The sequence below is a fragment of the Gossypium hirsutum genome, chromosome D13, assembly GCF_007990345.1.
Source record: "Gossypium hirsutum isolate 1008001.06 chromosome D13, Gossypium_hirsutum_v2.1, whole genome shotgun sequence".
Classification (NCBI taxonomy): Eukaryota; Viridiplantae; Streptophyta; class Magnoliopsida; order Malvales; family Malvaceae; genus Gossypium; species Gossypium hirsutum.
In genome coordinates, this window is record NC_053449.1 from 64,934,866 (window position 1) to 64,948,193 (window position 13,328).

The 13,328-nt window shown below is 36.1% G+C and overlaps 2 protein-coding genes across 4 annotated transcripts; one reads left to right on the forward strand and one right to left on the reverse strand.

Annotated features, from left to right (window-relative positions):
• The first annotated feature begins 906 nt into the window (after positions 1 to 906).
• LOC107936053 (rab3 GTPase-activating protein catalytic subunit) lies at positions 907 to 10,294 on the forward strand. Of its 3 annotated transcripts, none has more exons than XM_041109687.1 (22): positions 907 to 1,152; positions 1,299 to 1,342; positions 1,428 to 1,491; positions 1,659 to 1,773; positions 1,866 to 1,933; positions 2,060 to 2,157; positions 2,348 to 2,519; positions 2,753 to 2,978; positions 3,147 to 3,273; positions 3,426 to 3,532; positions 3,660 to 3,752; positions 4,199 to 4,327; positions 4,434 to 4,567; positions 5,297 to 5,389; positions 5,602 to 5,675; positions 6,256 to 6,439; positions 6,556 to 6,627; positions 7,477 to 7,516; positions 8,359 to 8,600; positions 9,126 to 9,303; positions 9,382 to 9,593; positions 9,869 to 10,294. In XM_041109687.1, exons 1-22 carry the CDS (start codon positions 1,099 to 1,101, stop codon positions 10,175 to 10,177), a joined length of 2,835 nt encoding a protein of 944 aa, XP_040965621.1. In that variant the 5' UTR covers positions 907 to 1,098; the 3' UTR covers positions 10,178 to 10,294. The 3 variants fall into 3 exon arrangements, with proteins under 3 accessions (XP_040965621.1, XP_040965623.1, XP_040965622.1); XM_041109689.1 differs by having other exon boundaries at positions 907 to 1,149; XM_041109688.1 differs by having other exon boundaries at positions 908 to 1,152; positions 5,297 to 5,386.
• Positions 10,295 to 10,730: 436 nt separating this feature from the next.
• LOC107936049 (heat shock 70 kDa protein) lies at positions 10,731 to 13,169 on the reverse strand. Its single transcript, XM_016868691.2, has one exon. It carries the CDS (start codon positions 12,837 to 12,839, stop codon positions 10,881 to 10,883), a length of 1,959 nt encoding a protein of 652 aa, XP_016724180.1. The 5' UTR covers positions 12,840 to 13,169; the 3' UTR covers positions 10,731 to 10,880.
• Between the last annotated feature and the right edge of the window lie 159 nt (positions 13,170 to 13,328).

The window sequence follows — 13,328 nt, forward strand, 5'->3', positions numbered from 1 at the left end:
AAAAAATTAATTTAGGAAAAATACTCGTCTAAAATATAAGTCAAGCTTGAATTTTAAAATTCAAATATCAAACTTAGCTCGAACTATTTTTATTTTTATTTGTAATATATATAATTTTTTTTATTTTTATACTATACATAATTAAATCAAATAAAAATGAAATATATAATACCATAATATAACATTAGTATATGTATACAATTAAATGAAAATAATATAAAAATAGTAAATATTAAATAAAAACTATATTATATTTCTATAAAAATAGAAAATAATATGAAGATGTAAATAAGTTTAAGTTAATCATTAGTAAAGGGTAAATGTACCACCACATGTTTCTTTATTATAAGAAAATTAAATTAGACAGTTGAAAAGAATAAAATAACATTAAATTTTAACATAATTAACATTTACTTTAAAAAAATGTCAATTATAGTTTAAGGGAGTTATCTTTTAAAAACATTTTATGATTTTGCAGATAAAATATTGTTTGGTGTTGAAATATGAGTGAAAAGAATGTTTTTCACCTCATTTTTTTTAGACAGTGATAATTTTATTCCAATTTAATCTTATTTAATTCTTTTTAATAATACATGGACCAAATTGATCTTATATCTATAGTAGAGGGACTTCTCATGAAATTCCACCTTAGTGAAGTTTAAGACACACGATTCCGGCATGATCAGATGCGGGAAGAGACTGCTAGTTAACCTACTTTATTTGCATTTTAGAGCCAAATTATTGGTTCGAAAAATTGGTCAGACTTGAAGGATGGGAATGTTAAAAGACAAATTTCGAATTTTAACTAAAAAACCAAGAAACTTTTGTCATTACGAATAATTTGGGGGAGGTAAGTCTAATTTTGCAAAACTTTAGCATTAGATCGAGCTTATTGTAATTCCATGGCTAAATTGCTTTTCCTACTTTTACTTGCGTTTTCCTTGAGAACCAGATCTTTCCCTGTCACCCTCATCGCTTTTGATTATACTTTTTGCTATGAACGATTGATTTTGATTAATTTTCTGTAGCCACCGGCAATTTGCGACGGAACCAAAATTTGAAGCTGATTTTACCTGCTCGATAACGCGTGATTCTTTCATGGCATCTACAAGCAAAGCCAATTTAACTGAAGACGATGAAGAAGAAGAGGAAGTTTGTCATTCACATCTTCACTTTTGTTTTTTTTCCTGTTTTTGATTTCCGAGTTTCCATTAGCTAGAAAATTTCGAAAGCAATTTGAATTTCTTTTGATTTTTTTTTTTGGTTGGAAAATTGAAGTTTACTGGTTATTGCTGCAGATTGAACACTTTGATGATTTCACTCTGGCTTCTTCATGGGAAAGGTGTTTAATAACTTGACGATTTCAGTACTGCATTTTACTCATTTATTTTTCTTCCCTTTTTAATATTATCTTATCGAATTTTTAGGTTCATATCTGAAATAGAGGCTACTTGTCGACAGTGGTCAGCTGATGGTCCAAAGAATTTGCTGGTACGCTTGCGTTGATTTCAGAATATTGTTCTATTTAACTCTGGTTATTCAAAATCTTTTAATTTCTTCTACATAGTTTTTATAGATAAGAATAAGGATGCAGGATAAGATTCTATTTGCTATCCCATGATCACTTTCAATGAAAGCAGATTTCATGTCCTTTGTAGGAAAAGGGAGCTGTTCATTTGGATTATTCTAATAAAATGTATAGGATTAAATCCGAGTTGAAAGATGCTACAAAAATCTATTCCATGGAGTACTACTTTGGGATCGACAATAATGGTATTTTTGGTGAAAAATTACTTTTACCCCCTAATCATTGAGCTACCGGGTTTGACCTTATGTTTCTTGACTTGCGTTTTTGATTGGCACAGGCAACATTTCTGACTGGAATTGCACTTTGCATGATTTGCAACTTTGTTTTGGAGTAAAAGAATTCTTGGTACGCTCAGCATCTTGTACTGCCCCTTCCTATTCTTTCAATAGTCTTCTTGATAATAGTTCACTTCTGTTTGTATAATGTTATGATGCTTTCATTTCCTTTGCGCCTGATGTGTGCCATCAACAGGTGATTTCACCTCAGAGTGCCAGCGGTGTGGTACTTGATGCTCCAGAGTCTAGCAAGCTTTTAAGTGCTGTTGCAATTGCTTTGTCAAATTGTTCATGGTGGGTTTCTGACAGAAATATGCTGCCATTAAGTATAATTTTCTTTGATCTGCTTTTGACATAGCAACATGTGATGTTATTAATCGTTAATAGATTCTAATTATTCATATTTGTAACCTTGGTATATTTGTTACATGAAATATTACTAATAACTTTGAATCTGAAACTTATATAAATTTTGGTGCTGCAGTTTGTGGCCAGCATTTGTGCCAGTCCATGATCCTTCAAGAAAAGCGTTTATTGGAATCCAGAACATGGGAACTATTTTTACTAGAAGGTTTGAGGCAGATCGTATTGGTAGCCAAGTTCCTGTAAAGTTCATGCATTTGGAAGGATTGTATGAATTGTTTGTTTCTAAGTTTGTAAGTTCCCTTGTTATTTATTAAAAATGTGATATTGATTGTTCCAGCTCACAAACTATAGTGTTTGTTTGTCTTTGGCATTTAACATGGGTCAATTATTACTATGGTAGTGAGATAACATTAGGTTTTTTAACTAGCATTTTATAGTTATTTCTCGTGTCTATGCAAGAGTGTTTACATCAGATTTTTTAATGTCTTTTATACACATTGATGTTATGCTCTTATTTTTGAAGGCTTACTGGACATCGGACCATTTGACACATCTCTTCAAAGTATATCTTATGATGAAACTTACTTATCGAACCCTTCCCAATGATGATGAAAATGATGGTATCCAAGACGCTGATGCTGAAAATGCAGAATCTGAAAAGATGCCTGACGGTGGCAATCACAATAGGAAGCATTGGGATGATGATTGCCCTTGGAGTGAATGGTATTCTGCAGAAGATCCAGTAAAGGGTAATCTTATTTTTGTTATGCTCATTTTTCTTTATTAAGAGGAGGCTGGTGGAAAATTCTGTCTCGTAGATAATTTGCAGGGTCTCTGAGCTGATGGAAGCTTTGAGAGACTGCTTTTTCTTTATGCATAGCCGGCAGGCACTGGTTTGATGGATACTATGCATGTAGGGTTTGATTTGGTGACCACTTGGTCAGAAAAGGTGATTGAAAGCTCCTTGGAAATGGCTGAAATGGAAAATGCTTCACCCCATGAAGCCGAGAAGTGGATTCTTACTCCAAATTTGTCTCCAAATCTGTAAGGAATTTGTGCATGTGTTCTATATTTATTCTGAAACTGAGATCGGTCCTGCAAATTTATCTTCTTGTTTTTATGGTCCTTTTTGATTTGTTAGTTCCTTAATGTCTTTCCCTATGACATATCTGATTATATTGATTTTTTGTATGAAGTGATAGTTCAAAAGGAGATCGAATTGGATTTGCTTCCCAGTTGCAGCTTTTGGTTAGTGCACTGGATATGTCATTTGAAGCTCAATTTATGGAGGATTTCGTTTCAGGTCTTAATAGCTCTATCTGCATCTTGGCATATATATGATGCTGCGGATGTATTGAAGTCACCTCGAAATTTATTTTAAATTGTGTAACTTGTTCTTTTTTGTAACTCATGCATTTTGTTACTAGCAGATGAAAATCTTGGTTCAGACAATTTAAAGTCCTCTATGGTTATACCGCCACCTACCGTCCTTGATCGTGTGCTTAAAGATCTTTTGCTTGAGGGTACTTTTTCTTTCAATTCGCTAAGCATTTTGATGTGTTATATCTCCAAGAATATGTTGCGTGCTTTATATATTTCTCTCTATGTGCTTATATAAAGTCTTTGATGTTTCTTGCTGTGGCATAAGTTACCTTCTCCATCTCTGTGTCTTTTTCTAGAAATAACCAAATGCTCTTTTTGGCCAAAAAGAAGAAAAATCTGCCTTTTCTCAACTCATCGTCTGCTTTGCTGGCTTGTTTAAGTAGTTTCTATGAATATTAATTTTCTTTCTTGACATATGACTTCTCAAGGGAGAACAGCTTTTTCTTTTTTTTAACCTTACATAACAGTCTTCAATTTCCTGATTTTGCTAAGGCAAATATAAGAGTTCTTAAGCTATTAATTTTCTGCCTTCACATATGACTTATTGTTTAAAATTCACTTGTTTCTTTCTAATTTTACATAACAGGTCGTCAATTTCCTGATTTTGCTAAAGGCAAACATAAGAGATCTCAAGCAATTAAAGGCGCACCTCTTGAGTCTCTTTTTGCGCAGTTCTGTTTACACTCATTATGGTTTGGCAATTGTAGCATACGTGGTATGAATGGAATCATGCATGATAAACTTTCTAGAGTAAAATGTCTGTATTTGACCTTGTAACATTTTCCTTGACTAAATGTTGGTTATTCTTCTTGTGTGTTTAGCCATTGCAGTGTTGTGGGTAGAGTTTGTTCGAGAAATTCGTTGGTATTGGGAAGAGTCACAGCCATTGCCTAAAATGCCAGCCCATGGTTCAATTGACCTAGCAACTTGTTTAATCAACCAGAAACTACAAATGGTAATAAAATCTAATGGTCATTGTTTGACAGCTTGTGACTATGTTTCAAGTGAAGACAGTTAATATTGATTGAAATATAGGGTTCTTAAAGGAGCCGAACTTCCTATATGTGTGTCAAGCTTGTATCATTGACTTCTTTTCCAGCTGGATGGTGCTTATTAGTTATTGTCATCTTTCTAATTTAGCTTCTTTCTCTTGCATCCTTTTGTACTTTTAACTGTCAAACAATTTTCTCATACTCTACTACTATCTTTTACCCTTAATTCAGTTTACCCAAGTTGGAGGGGAAAATGAAGACAGTATAGCTGTATTTGCCATGCACTTATTTCATGAGACCTTTAGCTAATTTTTTAATTATCATTGCTACTCTAATTTGTCTGCTAGCTTTCTAGTTCAAATCTTTTAGGTTAGACATGGGTTTGCAGTAAAATGGTTCTCTTAAGTCCTGAGAGCCATTGGTTACACTGAATGGCGCATGCTTTAATGTGATTTACAAAGCTCTGTTGCAGGCTAAACTTAGACCCGTAGAAAATTACCTTGATTGCATTTTGTTGTCAAGACCTTGTATGTTCCATTTTGTTTTTACTTTTCTTCCTCTAGTAGGTACTTGTTTATGAAGAATCTTATCTTATTTATGTAACTAGTTTATTTTTAATATTCACTTTTTCTTTTTCCTTCAAGCAATATGATGACCATTGAATTATTTTACTTTGCCCTTTTGCTTGTCAGCTTGCAATATGCATTGAGAAGAAGCGTGAACTCAATGAAGAATTTCAAGACTGTCTTGGAAGTAATGATGATGTGTTTGCACATATGGAGGTTGTAAGCCCCTTTTGTCTTCTCTTGTTCCTTCACTGTGCTTATTGTATTTGATAGTAAGGCGAGGTGGAGGTTGAGAAAAAAGAGTCTACCCCTTCTTCTTCTCATGCTTTTTACCTTTCTCTTTCTTGTTACATCTATTCTACTTGTACCACTACGGTCCTGGTTCGTCATATTGTCTTTGGCTTGACCTCTTCATTTGATAAAAAATGCAGGAAGATATTCAAGTTGGAGAGGAGTCTACTAGTTTTCTTACTCAGAGTCAGGATTTTGATGGGAAACGTGACAGGTGAACTAAGCAAGTGAGAGTTCTTTGGTTTCTTCATAAAAAATTGTTGTCCTTAGTGGATTTGACAACTCCTTTTTGGTTCTCTGCTTTTGCTTTAACTATATTACATAAGAGATATTAGTTGGTCCATTTTAGATTACTCTTATGATGACACTGATTAAAGCGCATTCATTCTCTGCCTTTATTATATTGGTACTTGTGTAGGCAGAATTAGTGGGGCTAATTGAATATGTGAGAATGACAAATCCATGCACCTTGTTACCTGACTAGGTGGTGCATTTTTAAAAAATGATGTATGAGATGCTGGGTTCATTTTCTGTTTACTTCAGCAGATATGTAACCTGGGTTAATTGCATGTCTAGAATTCCTGAGTTAGAAGGTTCATTTTGATGTATCTTGTAATACTTTTCCATATCACAATAATTAGTTAGTATAAAAGATTCTATGAAATACAAATGAGATAACAAATTTATCAATTCATATGTTCTCCTTTTGTACTGCAGTGTGCAATAGGTTACTGCATCCTTTTATTTTGGACCAAAGTTATAATAAAAACATGATATCCTTTTGGTTTTTGCAGTCCCTTGATTCTAGAAGGTTTTAATGAATCTAGAACATCTATATCAAAGTTCAGTACCAATTCTCAAGATGTCTATTCTGCTGATAAAAGCACTTCAGATTCTAAAAGGAGAGGGTCAGCTGGTCCTGTAGGGTCTATGAAGCTTCTGAATTCGTGTCAGAGCTTGCATGCTCCATTTACACAGGTTTCTCTCACATCTCTGCTTTACCCCCCCTCCCCCCGCAAAAAAAAAAAAGAAAAAAAAAACTCCTACAAAGTATGCTTAACGTAGCGGTTCTCTTTTCTTTTGAACTGTTATAGAATGCACCACTCATGACAGAAGACATGCATGAAGAACGACTCCGTGCTGTCGAGGCCTTTGGTGATTCATTTGTAAGCCCAAGTTTTTTAGAAACCATTTGCTTATGAATGTCAGGTTGTTCTTTTTTTGTTGCATCAGACAAACCATTAATCTTAAACATATCACCTGGGAGTCATATGTTGTAAACATGGTATTAGTCAAGGTAGCCATCCTGCTTCTCACACCCTTGAACTTGGATTGTATGAGGATTTAGTCAGTTGTAGATCAGTTCAGACAGTCATGTAATGAGTCCAATGACCACTAAATGGTTTACTTGAATTAACTGGATGGAGATATCCATATTTTGCTTGACAAAGAATCAGGTTGCCGATATAAAATTGGTTTTGGCATTGAAATTTTATGTTCTGCGTGCCCTCTCCCTTCTTCCTGACATATTAGTTCTCTCAAGCCAAAGTAAGATTTAATGTGCTTTAAGCATTTTAATGATATGTTTCTCTTTAACTATCAGTGACTCAAAACTGATACCTAGCAGCTTTTTCTAGTTACTGTTTAGCTCAGGCACCAAAGAATTAATAGAGTTATATTTCACTGTGCTAAATATCTAAAATTTACGGGTTGGCTTTCTCTTGCAATACTTCATTTTGCAGTTCAATAGCATTATTTCCTTCATTAATTGGTTAACGGATGCTTGATTGTTAATTTTATGGCTATCTCTGAATCATGAATAGGATCTAATTTGCTGATCACAGTTGGCAATAGATTTACCTTTATACATTTTTTGTTTGCGTGTTTCATCCATCATGATTATAATTAGAAGGAAAAAAAAAAGAACTTATAGCATTTTTTATATATTTCATGTTGTCTTGAACAACTTTAATTATTTACTACCGCTCAAGAGGATGCTTTCTGTTTCATTACAGAACTTTTCTGCACAGTTGGAGAGAGAAACATTATCTTCAGGTAATAACTATACTAAATGCTCTTCCTCTTCAGAGTGATTTTGTTATGTTACTTTGTAAGTAATTAGATATTGCCAGTGGCAGATGTAACTTCAAGAGACTGCTAAATTCATTTTATATGGAACCATGCTTTGATGTTGAACTGGGAAAGTTCAAAGAAAACAGAAAGCTTTTCAACATTTACATCTGGTTTTGTTGGGGATTAGTTACGGAGCTAAGAAACTGTTGAATAGTTGGCACAAAGAGTATCTTCCTCCCTATTTAGAAATATTTTGATGTTTTGTTAGTTGATATATCTTTTCCTGTGTCAATTTTTAATCCTAGTCCGGCAGATTGGGGATTCATTGCATCTGACCCAATTTTAGGTATTTAAATATAAATGTTTTGGATCCAAACAATTGCTGAATTCTTTCCGTTCTGACTTCATCCAAAGAACTCCCTGGCAGTACAACTGTGAATAAGGTCATTACGTATTTCATCTTTGTTGAATTATGCATCAATGGAACTGCATGTTTCAACTTTACATCAAGGAAGAGAATGTTAAAGTTACTGGCTACCTTAGTGGAGTCACACACTGCATGTAGGCACTCTCCTTGGGGGCTGATAAGAGGGAATCAATTCTTAAATTGCCCTCCCAAATCGGTAAATTTTTTTATGTACGAGTGCAAATAGGATAGAGGCAATAAGTCCAGGCTTGTATGATGTTAGATGTTAAATGGTCCCTTCATTCTCTGTTTAACCTTCTTCTCTCATAAGTTTGATGCTTAAAGTCTCAAATATGTTCTTGTCTGCTCTATGCTTCACTGTGCATCTTTCCTGACAATTCTTCAAATTTTGAGATAGACATGTCAGCCTTTAAAGCTGCAAACTCAGATGCTGCTTTCGAAGATTTTATCCGGTGGCATTCACCTGGAGATTGGGAGAATGATGGAAGTGAAGCAAATGATGAGTGGCCCCCTCGAGGAAAACTTTCACAGAGGATGTCTGGCCCCGGGAACTCGTGGAGAAAGATTTGGAATGATGCTCCTAGTTTGCCTGCTTATGAACAGAAACCCCTGCTGGATCCAAACCGAGAAGGAGAGAAGGTTAGCTTTTTTCTCCCCTCAATTTGAATTTTACCAAGATTATACTGATATCCCCTGTGGTTCCTTTGACCAAAAAGATAATGTCACGTGCAGAGACATTACCGAACAAACATGTGGCCTTAGGCCTGAAAATTATGACTTGGAATGCCTAAGCTTTCCAACAGTCTTTGCAGAGTTGTGTGCAGTAGCAAACATGATTTGAAAGTTCATTTCTAGTTTCATTATCCTGACTCTGACAATGGGAAACTGCTTACTCATTCCCAAGTTTGTGATGATGATGTTTCCAGAGGCAAACCCTTCTGTTAGTATCCACCTGAATTGATTTATAGGGGAAGAGGTTCAGAAATGGTACCCACATATCTTGAGTTGTGCCTAACTATTCACATTTGATTCATTGGTAGCAAAGATTTATTACCTGACATATAGATGACTTGAAACTTTGCTCACCAAGTAGCTTGGTAATAACTGTTACCCAGTTCTTTGATGCATCAAGCTTGATTCTTCTTGGCTTCTTGAATTCTACAGATACTTCATTACCTAGAAACTGTGCGACCCCATCAGCTTCTTGAGCAAATGGTTTGTACTGCCTTCAGAGCCTCAGCTGACACACTGCACCAGACGAATTTTGGAAGCTTGAAGCAGATGACAACTAAAATGGACCAACTCTACCATACTATGGCATCTACACTAAGGCCTTTGCAAGGTTTTCTTTCATCATTCTTGCAAGTTTATACTTTTCAAAATTAAGGTCATTGAAGTTTCAATCTCATGCATGTCACAGCAAATCTGTTATCTGGAAATAGTGAGAAAATTGGAGACCTAAAACGGCTTTGTGTTGCCCTTGAACATGTTGAGAAGTTGCTAACACTTGCAGCTTCTCTTCGTCATAAATTCATACAAGCACCACGTGTCTATGAAGCTATTTTCAGTGACTACTACGACTTTTACCTTCCAAACATGGGAAAGGGCTCAGCAGATGTTGATATTCAGAAGGTAAATAGCTTCTATGCCATGAATCTCTTCACTTTTACCACTCTAGCATTCATGGGCATCGTGGACTGTTTCAGTGTACTATTGCTTGGGAAAATCCATTTCATGTCTGGTTGGACTTGTGATTAAAATGTTGGCAATATTGCAATCTACTACTCCATAAAGACTGAAATCAGCAAGTAACTTGAATTTAGATTTAACTATTAGAAACTTCAGCGCATCAGTTTCTTAGAATTTGCCTTCAACTGTGTTGGGTTTAACATCTCTTGTTTGCTTAGGAATTTGACCTGAAGCTGCAGCTAAAGATGAACGAGAGACAAGTTGTGTCAAATATGTTTACCCCACCTACTGCTAATCAGTCATGGAGAAAAGTTTTAAGCATGGGCAATCTTCTTAACGGCCACGAACCAATCCTAAGGCAGATTGTCTTTTCCAAGCGTGACAGCGGCAGTGACTGTCACTATGCAGTTAGCACGCGCGGCGGACTTCACATGGATGATCAACAAGAAATAGAAACATATCGGATGTATGTATGTGGAACCTCAAACGATCTCCGGGTAGCACTTTGTGTCACCTCATACGATTAAATGTATTTAATGTTTTAATTGGGGTATATTTTCACTTGTTAGCTATTGATTGCCAAGTTGCCTGGTAGACCAATTCTTTTGCATCAATAGACTGGTAGACCAATTCTTTTGCATCAATAGATGAGTAATTAACATGTTATATTTTAATTACTAACTTTTAAAAAGTTATAAATTAGACACTAAATTATTCACAAATTTTTGTTTAAATCATCGGGATCTTAAAAGTGTTGTCGTTTAATCTTTTCTATTTACACTAATCAAAACTTTTTTTATAGTTTTTTTTCATGAAACAATTGTAAATATCATAAATATAGGAATCAAAATTTAACAATTTCTAATATCCAAAAATAATCATTAAATTGACTTAAATTTAAGACATTTTTTTTATTTTGTTAATAAATAATGATTTATTATACCAATTAACAAATTATCGCTTAAAACTCCAAAAAATTAACCTCCAATTAACTTCTAGGGTGTAATTACTTACCCTATTAAGTATTTGTAAAATCATAATCTGAAAATAATGGAGAGTTGAAGAGTACTTATGTTGAGGTGAAAGAAATTTCAAGTTTTTATTGCAACATCTTAAAAACCTCACCTATCGCATCCATCACGTAATACAAGCCAAACCAAGGTACACACAAAAAAAAAAGAACAGAGACAACAGCAGGTAATTTAATATGCAGAAGAAAAGCCATGGAACTTAATCCACTTCCTCAATCTTGGGCCCCGCACCAGACCCACCAGACCCACCACCGTTAGGCATCTCAGCACCACCACCCATTGGCACATCACCTCCAGCACCTCCTTGATACATCTTTGCAATGATGGGATTGCAAATACCTTCCAATTCCTTCAACTTGTCCTCAAATTCATCAACTTCAGCCAGCTGGTTCCCATCAAGCCATTCAATTGTATCGTCAATCGCTTTCTCAATCTTCTGCTTCTCTGCAGGGTCGAGTTTCCCAGCAAACTTGTCATCTTTCACAGTGTTCCTCATATTGTAAGCATAATTCTCAAGCCCATTCTTAGCTTCCACCTTCTTCTTCACTTCCTCATCCTCTGCTTTATACCTCTCTGCTTCTTGTACCATTCTTTCAATCTCTTCCTTGCTCAATCTTCCCTTATCATTTGTAATTGTTATCTTGTTCTTTACACCTGCAGTCTTATCTTCAGCAGACACGTTCAAGATACCATTTGCATCAATGTCGAAACAGACATTGATTTGTGGAACGCCTCTTGGTGCTGGTGGGATCCCTGTCAGCTCGAACTTGCCGAGCAAATTGTTGTCTTTGGTTCGAGCCCTTTCACCTTCATATACCTGAATCAAAACCCCAGGCTGATTATCAGAATATGTAGAGAAAATCTGTTCCTTCTTTGTTGGAATCGTTGTGTTCCTTGGAATCAACACCGTCATCACTCCACCAGCAGTTTCAAGACCAAGGCTGAGAGGAGTAACATCAAGAAGCAACAAATCTTGGACCTTTTCGTTCCCTTCACCGCTTAAAATAGCAGCTTGAACAGCAGCACCATAAGCAACAGCTTCATCGGGATTTATGCTTTTGCAAAGTTCCTTGCCATTGAAGAAATCTTGTAAAAGTTGCTGAACTTTAGGAATCCTGGTTGATCCACCAACCAGAACAACTTCATCGACCTGACTCTTGTCGATTTTGGAATCTCGTAGACATTTCTCAACAGGTTCCATGCATTTCCTAAACAAATCCATGTTCAACTCCTCGAACCTTGCTCTTGTAATAGTGGAATAGAAATCAATACCTTCATAGAGTGAATCAATTTCAATGGTGGTTTGAGCAGTGGATGAAAGAGTCCTTTTAGCCCTTTCGCATGCCGTCCTTAATCGCCTCAAAGCTCTTGCATTGGTGCTGATATCTTTCTTATGTTTCCTTTTGAATTCTTGAACGAAATGATTAACAAGCCTGTTGTCGAAATCTTCACCACCAAGATGAGTATCACCAGCGGTGGCTTTAACTTCAAATATACCTTCTTCAATCGTCAACAATGAAACATCGAAAGTGCCACCACCCAGATCGAAAATCAATACGTTCTTCTCGCCGGACCTTGATGCCTTCTTGTCCAAGCCATACGCAATTGCAGCAGCCGTTGGCTCATTGATAATCCTTAAAATATTAAGCCCGGAAATGGATCCGGCATCTTTTGTAGCTTGCCTTTGGGAATCATTGAAATAAGCAGGCACGGTGATAACAGCGTTTTTCACGGTTTGACCCATATAGGCCTCGGCAACCTCCTTCATCTTGACTAACACCATGGAAGAAATTTCTTCAGGAGCGAACTGCTTCTCTTCACCCTTGTAATTAACGACGATCATCGGCTTATCACCAGGGCCGGCAACAACCTTGAAAGGCCAATGCTTCATATCGGCTTGCACCGCTGGGTCAGAGAATCGACGACCGATCAGACGTTTAGCGTCGAAAACAGTGTTCTGTGGGTTCATAGCGACTTGGTTTTTAGCAGCATCACCGATGAGACGCTCGGTGTCGGTGAAAGCAACGTAAGACGGTGTCGTTCGGTTACCTTGGTCGTTGGCAATAATCTCCACTCGATCATTCTGCCATACACCAACACAACTGTATGTCGTCCCGAGATCAATCCCAATTGCCTTGCCTTCAGCTTTGGCCGCCATTCTTATGCGTTAAACAAGAAACAAGAATTATACAGGGAAAATAAAGGGATTTTTAAGAGAGCTTGTCTGGTTTAATCGATTGCTTAGATGTATGTGTAATGTTGGCTGATGATTTAGCAAAGGGAACCCGGTGAGGTATATATACAAAAGGGGGGAGGGGATTTAGGAGAAATGAAGAAAATTCGAGACATGAGTGGAAAGGTAGTAAAAATGGAAGAAATTAGAAAGCGAGCGATGAAGCTAGAGAGTTCTAGAGAGGCGGAAGACGATGAGGTGCTTTTATTTGTTTGGTTGGGCTGTTGTTCCTTCTTACAGTTCATCGCATGTCTAGTTACGTGTTGTAACTTCTAAACATATTTTTTTAATGGAGCGGGAAAAAATAGGATGCGCTTACACATGGCTAGGATTATCTATTTAGTCCTGAAAAATAGAGTTAAATAAAATAGTTTAAATCTGTTTAAAAATAAATTAAACTCAAGCTTGAACATT

What these genes read in the sequence shown, in the direction of transcription:
- LOC107936053 (XM_041109687.1), top strand. Translation starts at nt 1,099, where the DNA reads ATGGCATCTACAAGCAAAGCCAATTTAACTGAAGACGATGAAGAAGAA. An exon ending in TCAACCAGAAACTACAAATG is followed by an intron (nt 4,568 to 5,296) that starts GTAATAAAATCT and finishes TTTGCTTGTCAG; the next exon opens with CTTGCAATATGCATTGAGAA. An exon ending in TGTTTGCACATATGGAGGTT is followed by an intron (nt 5,390 to 5,601) that starts GTAAGCCCCTTT and finishes TAAAAAATGCAG; the next exon opens with GAAGATATTCAAGTTGGAGA.
- LOC107936049 (XM_016868691.2), bottom strand. Translation starts at nt 12,839, where the DNA reads ATGGCGGCCAAAGCTGAAGGCAAGGCAATTGGGATTGATCTCGGGACG.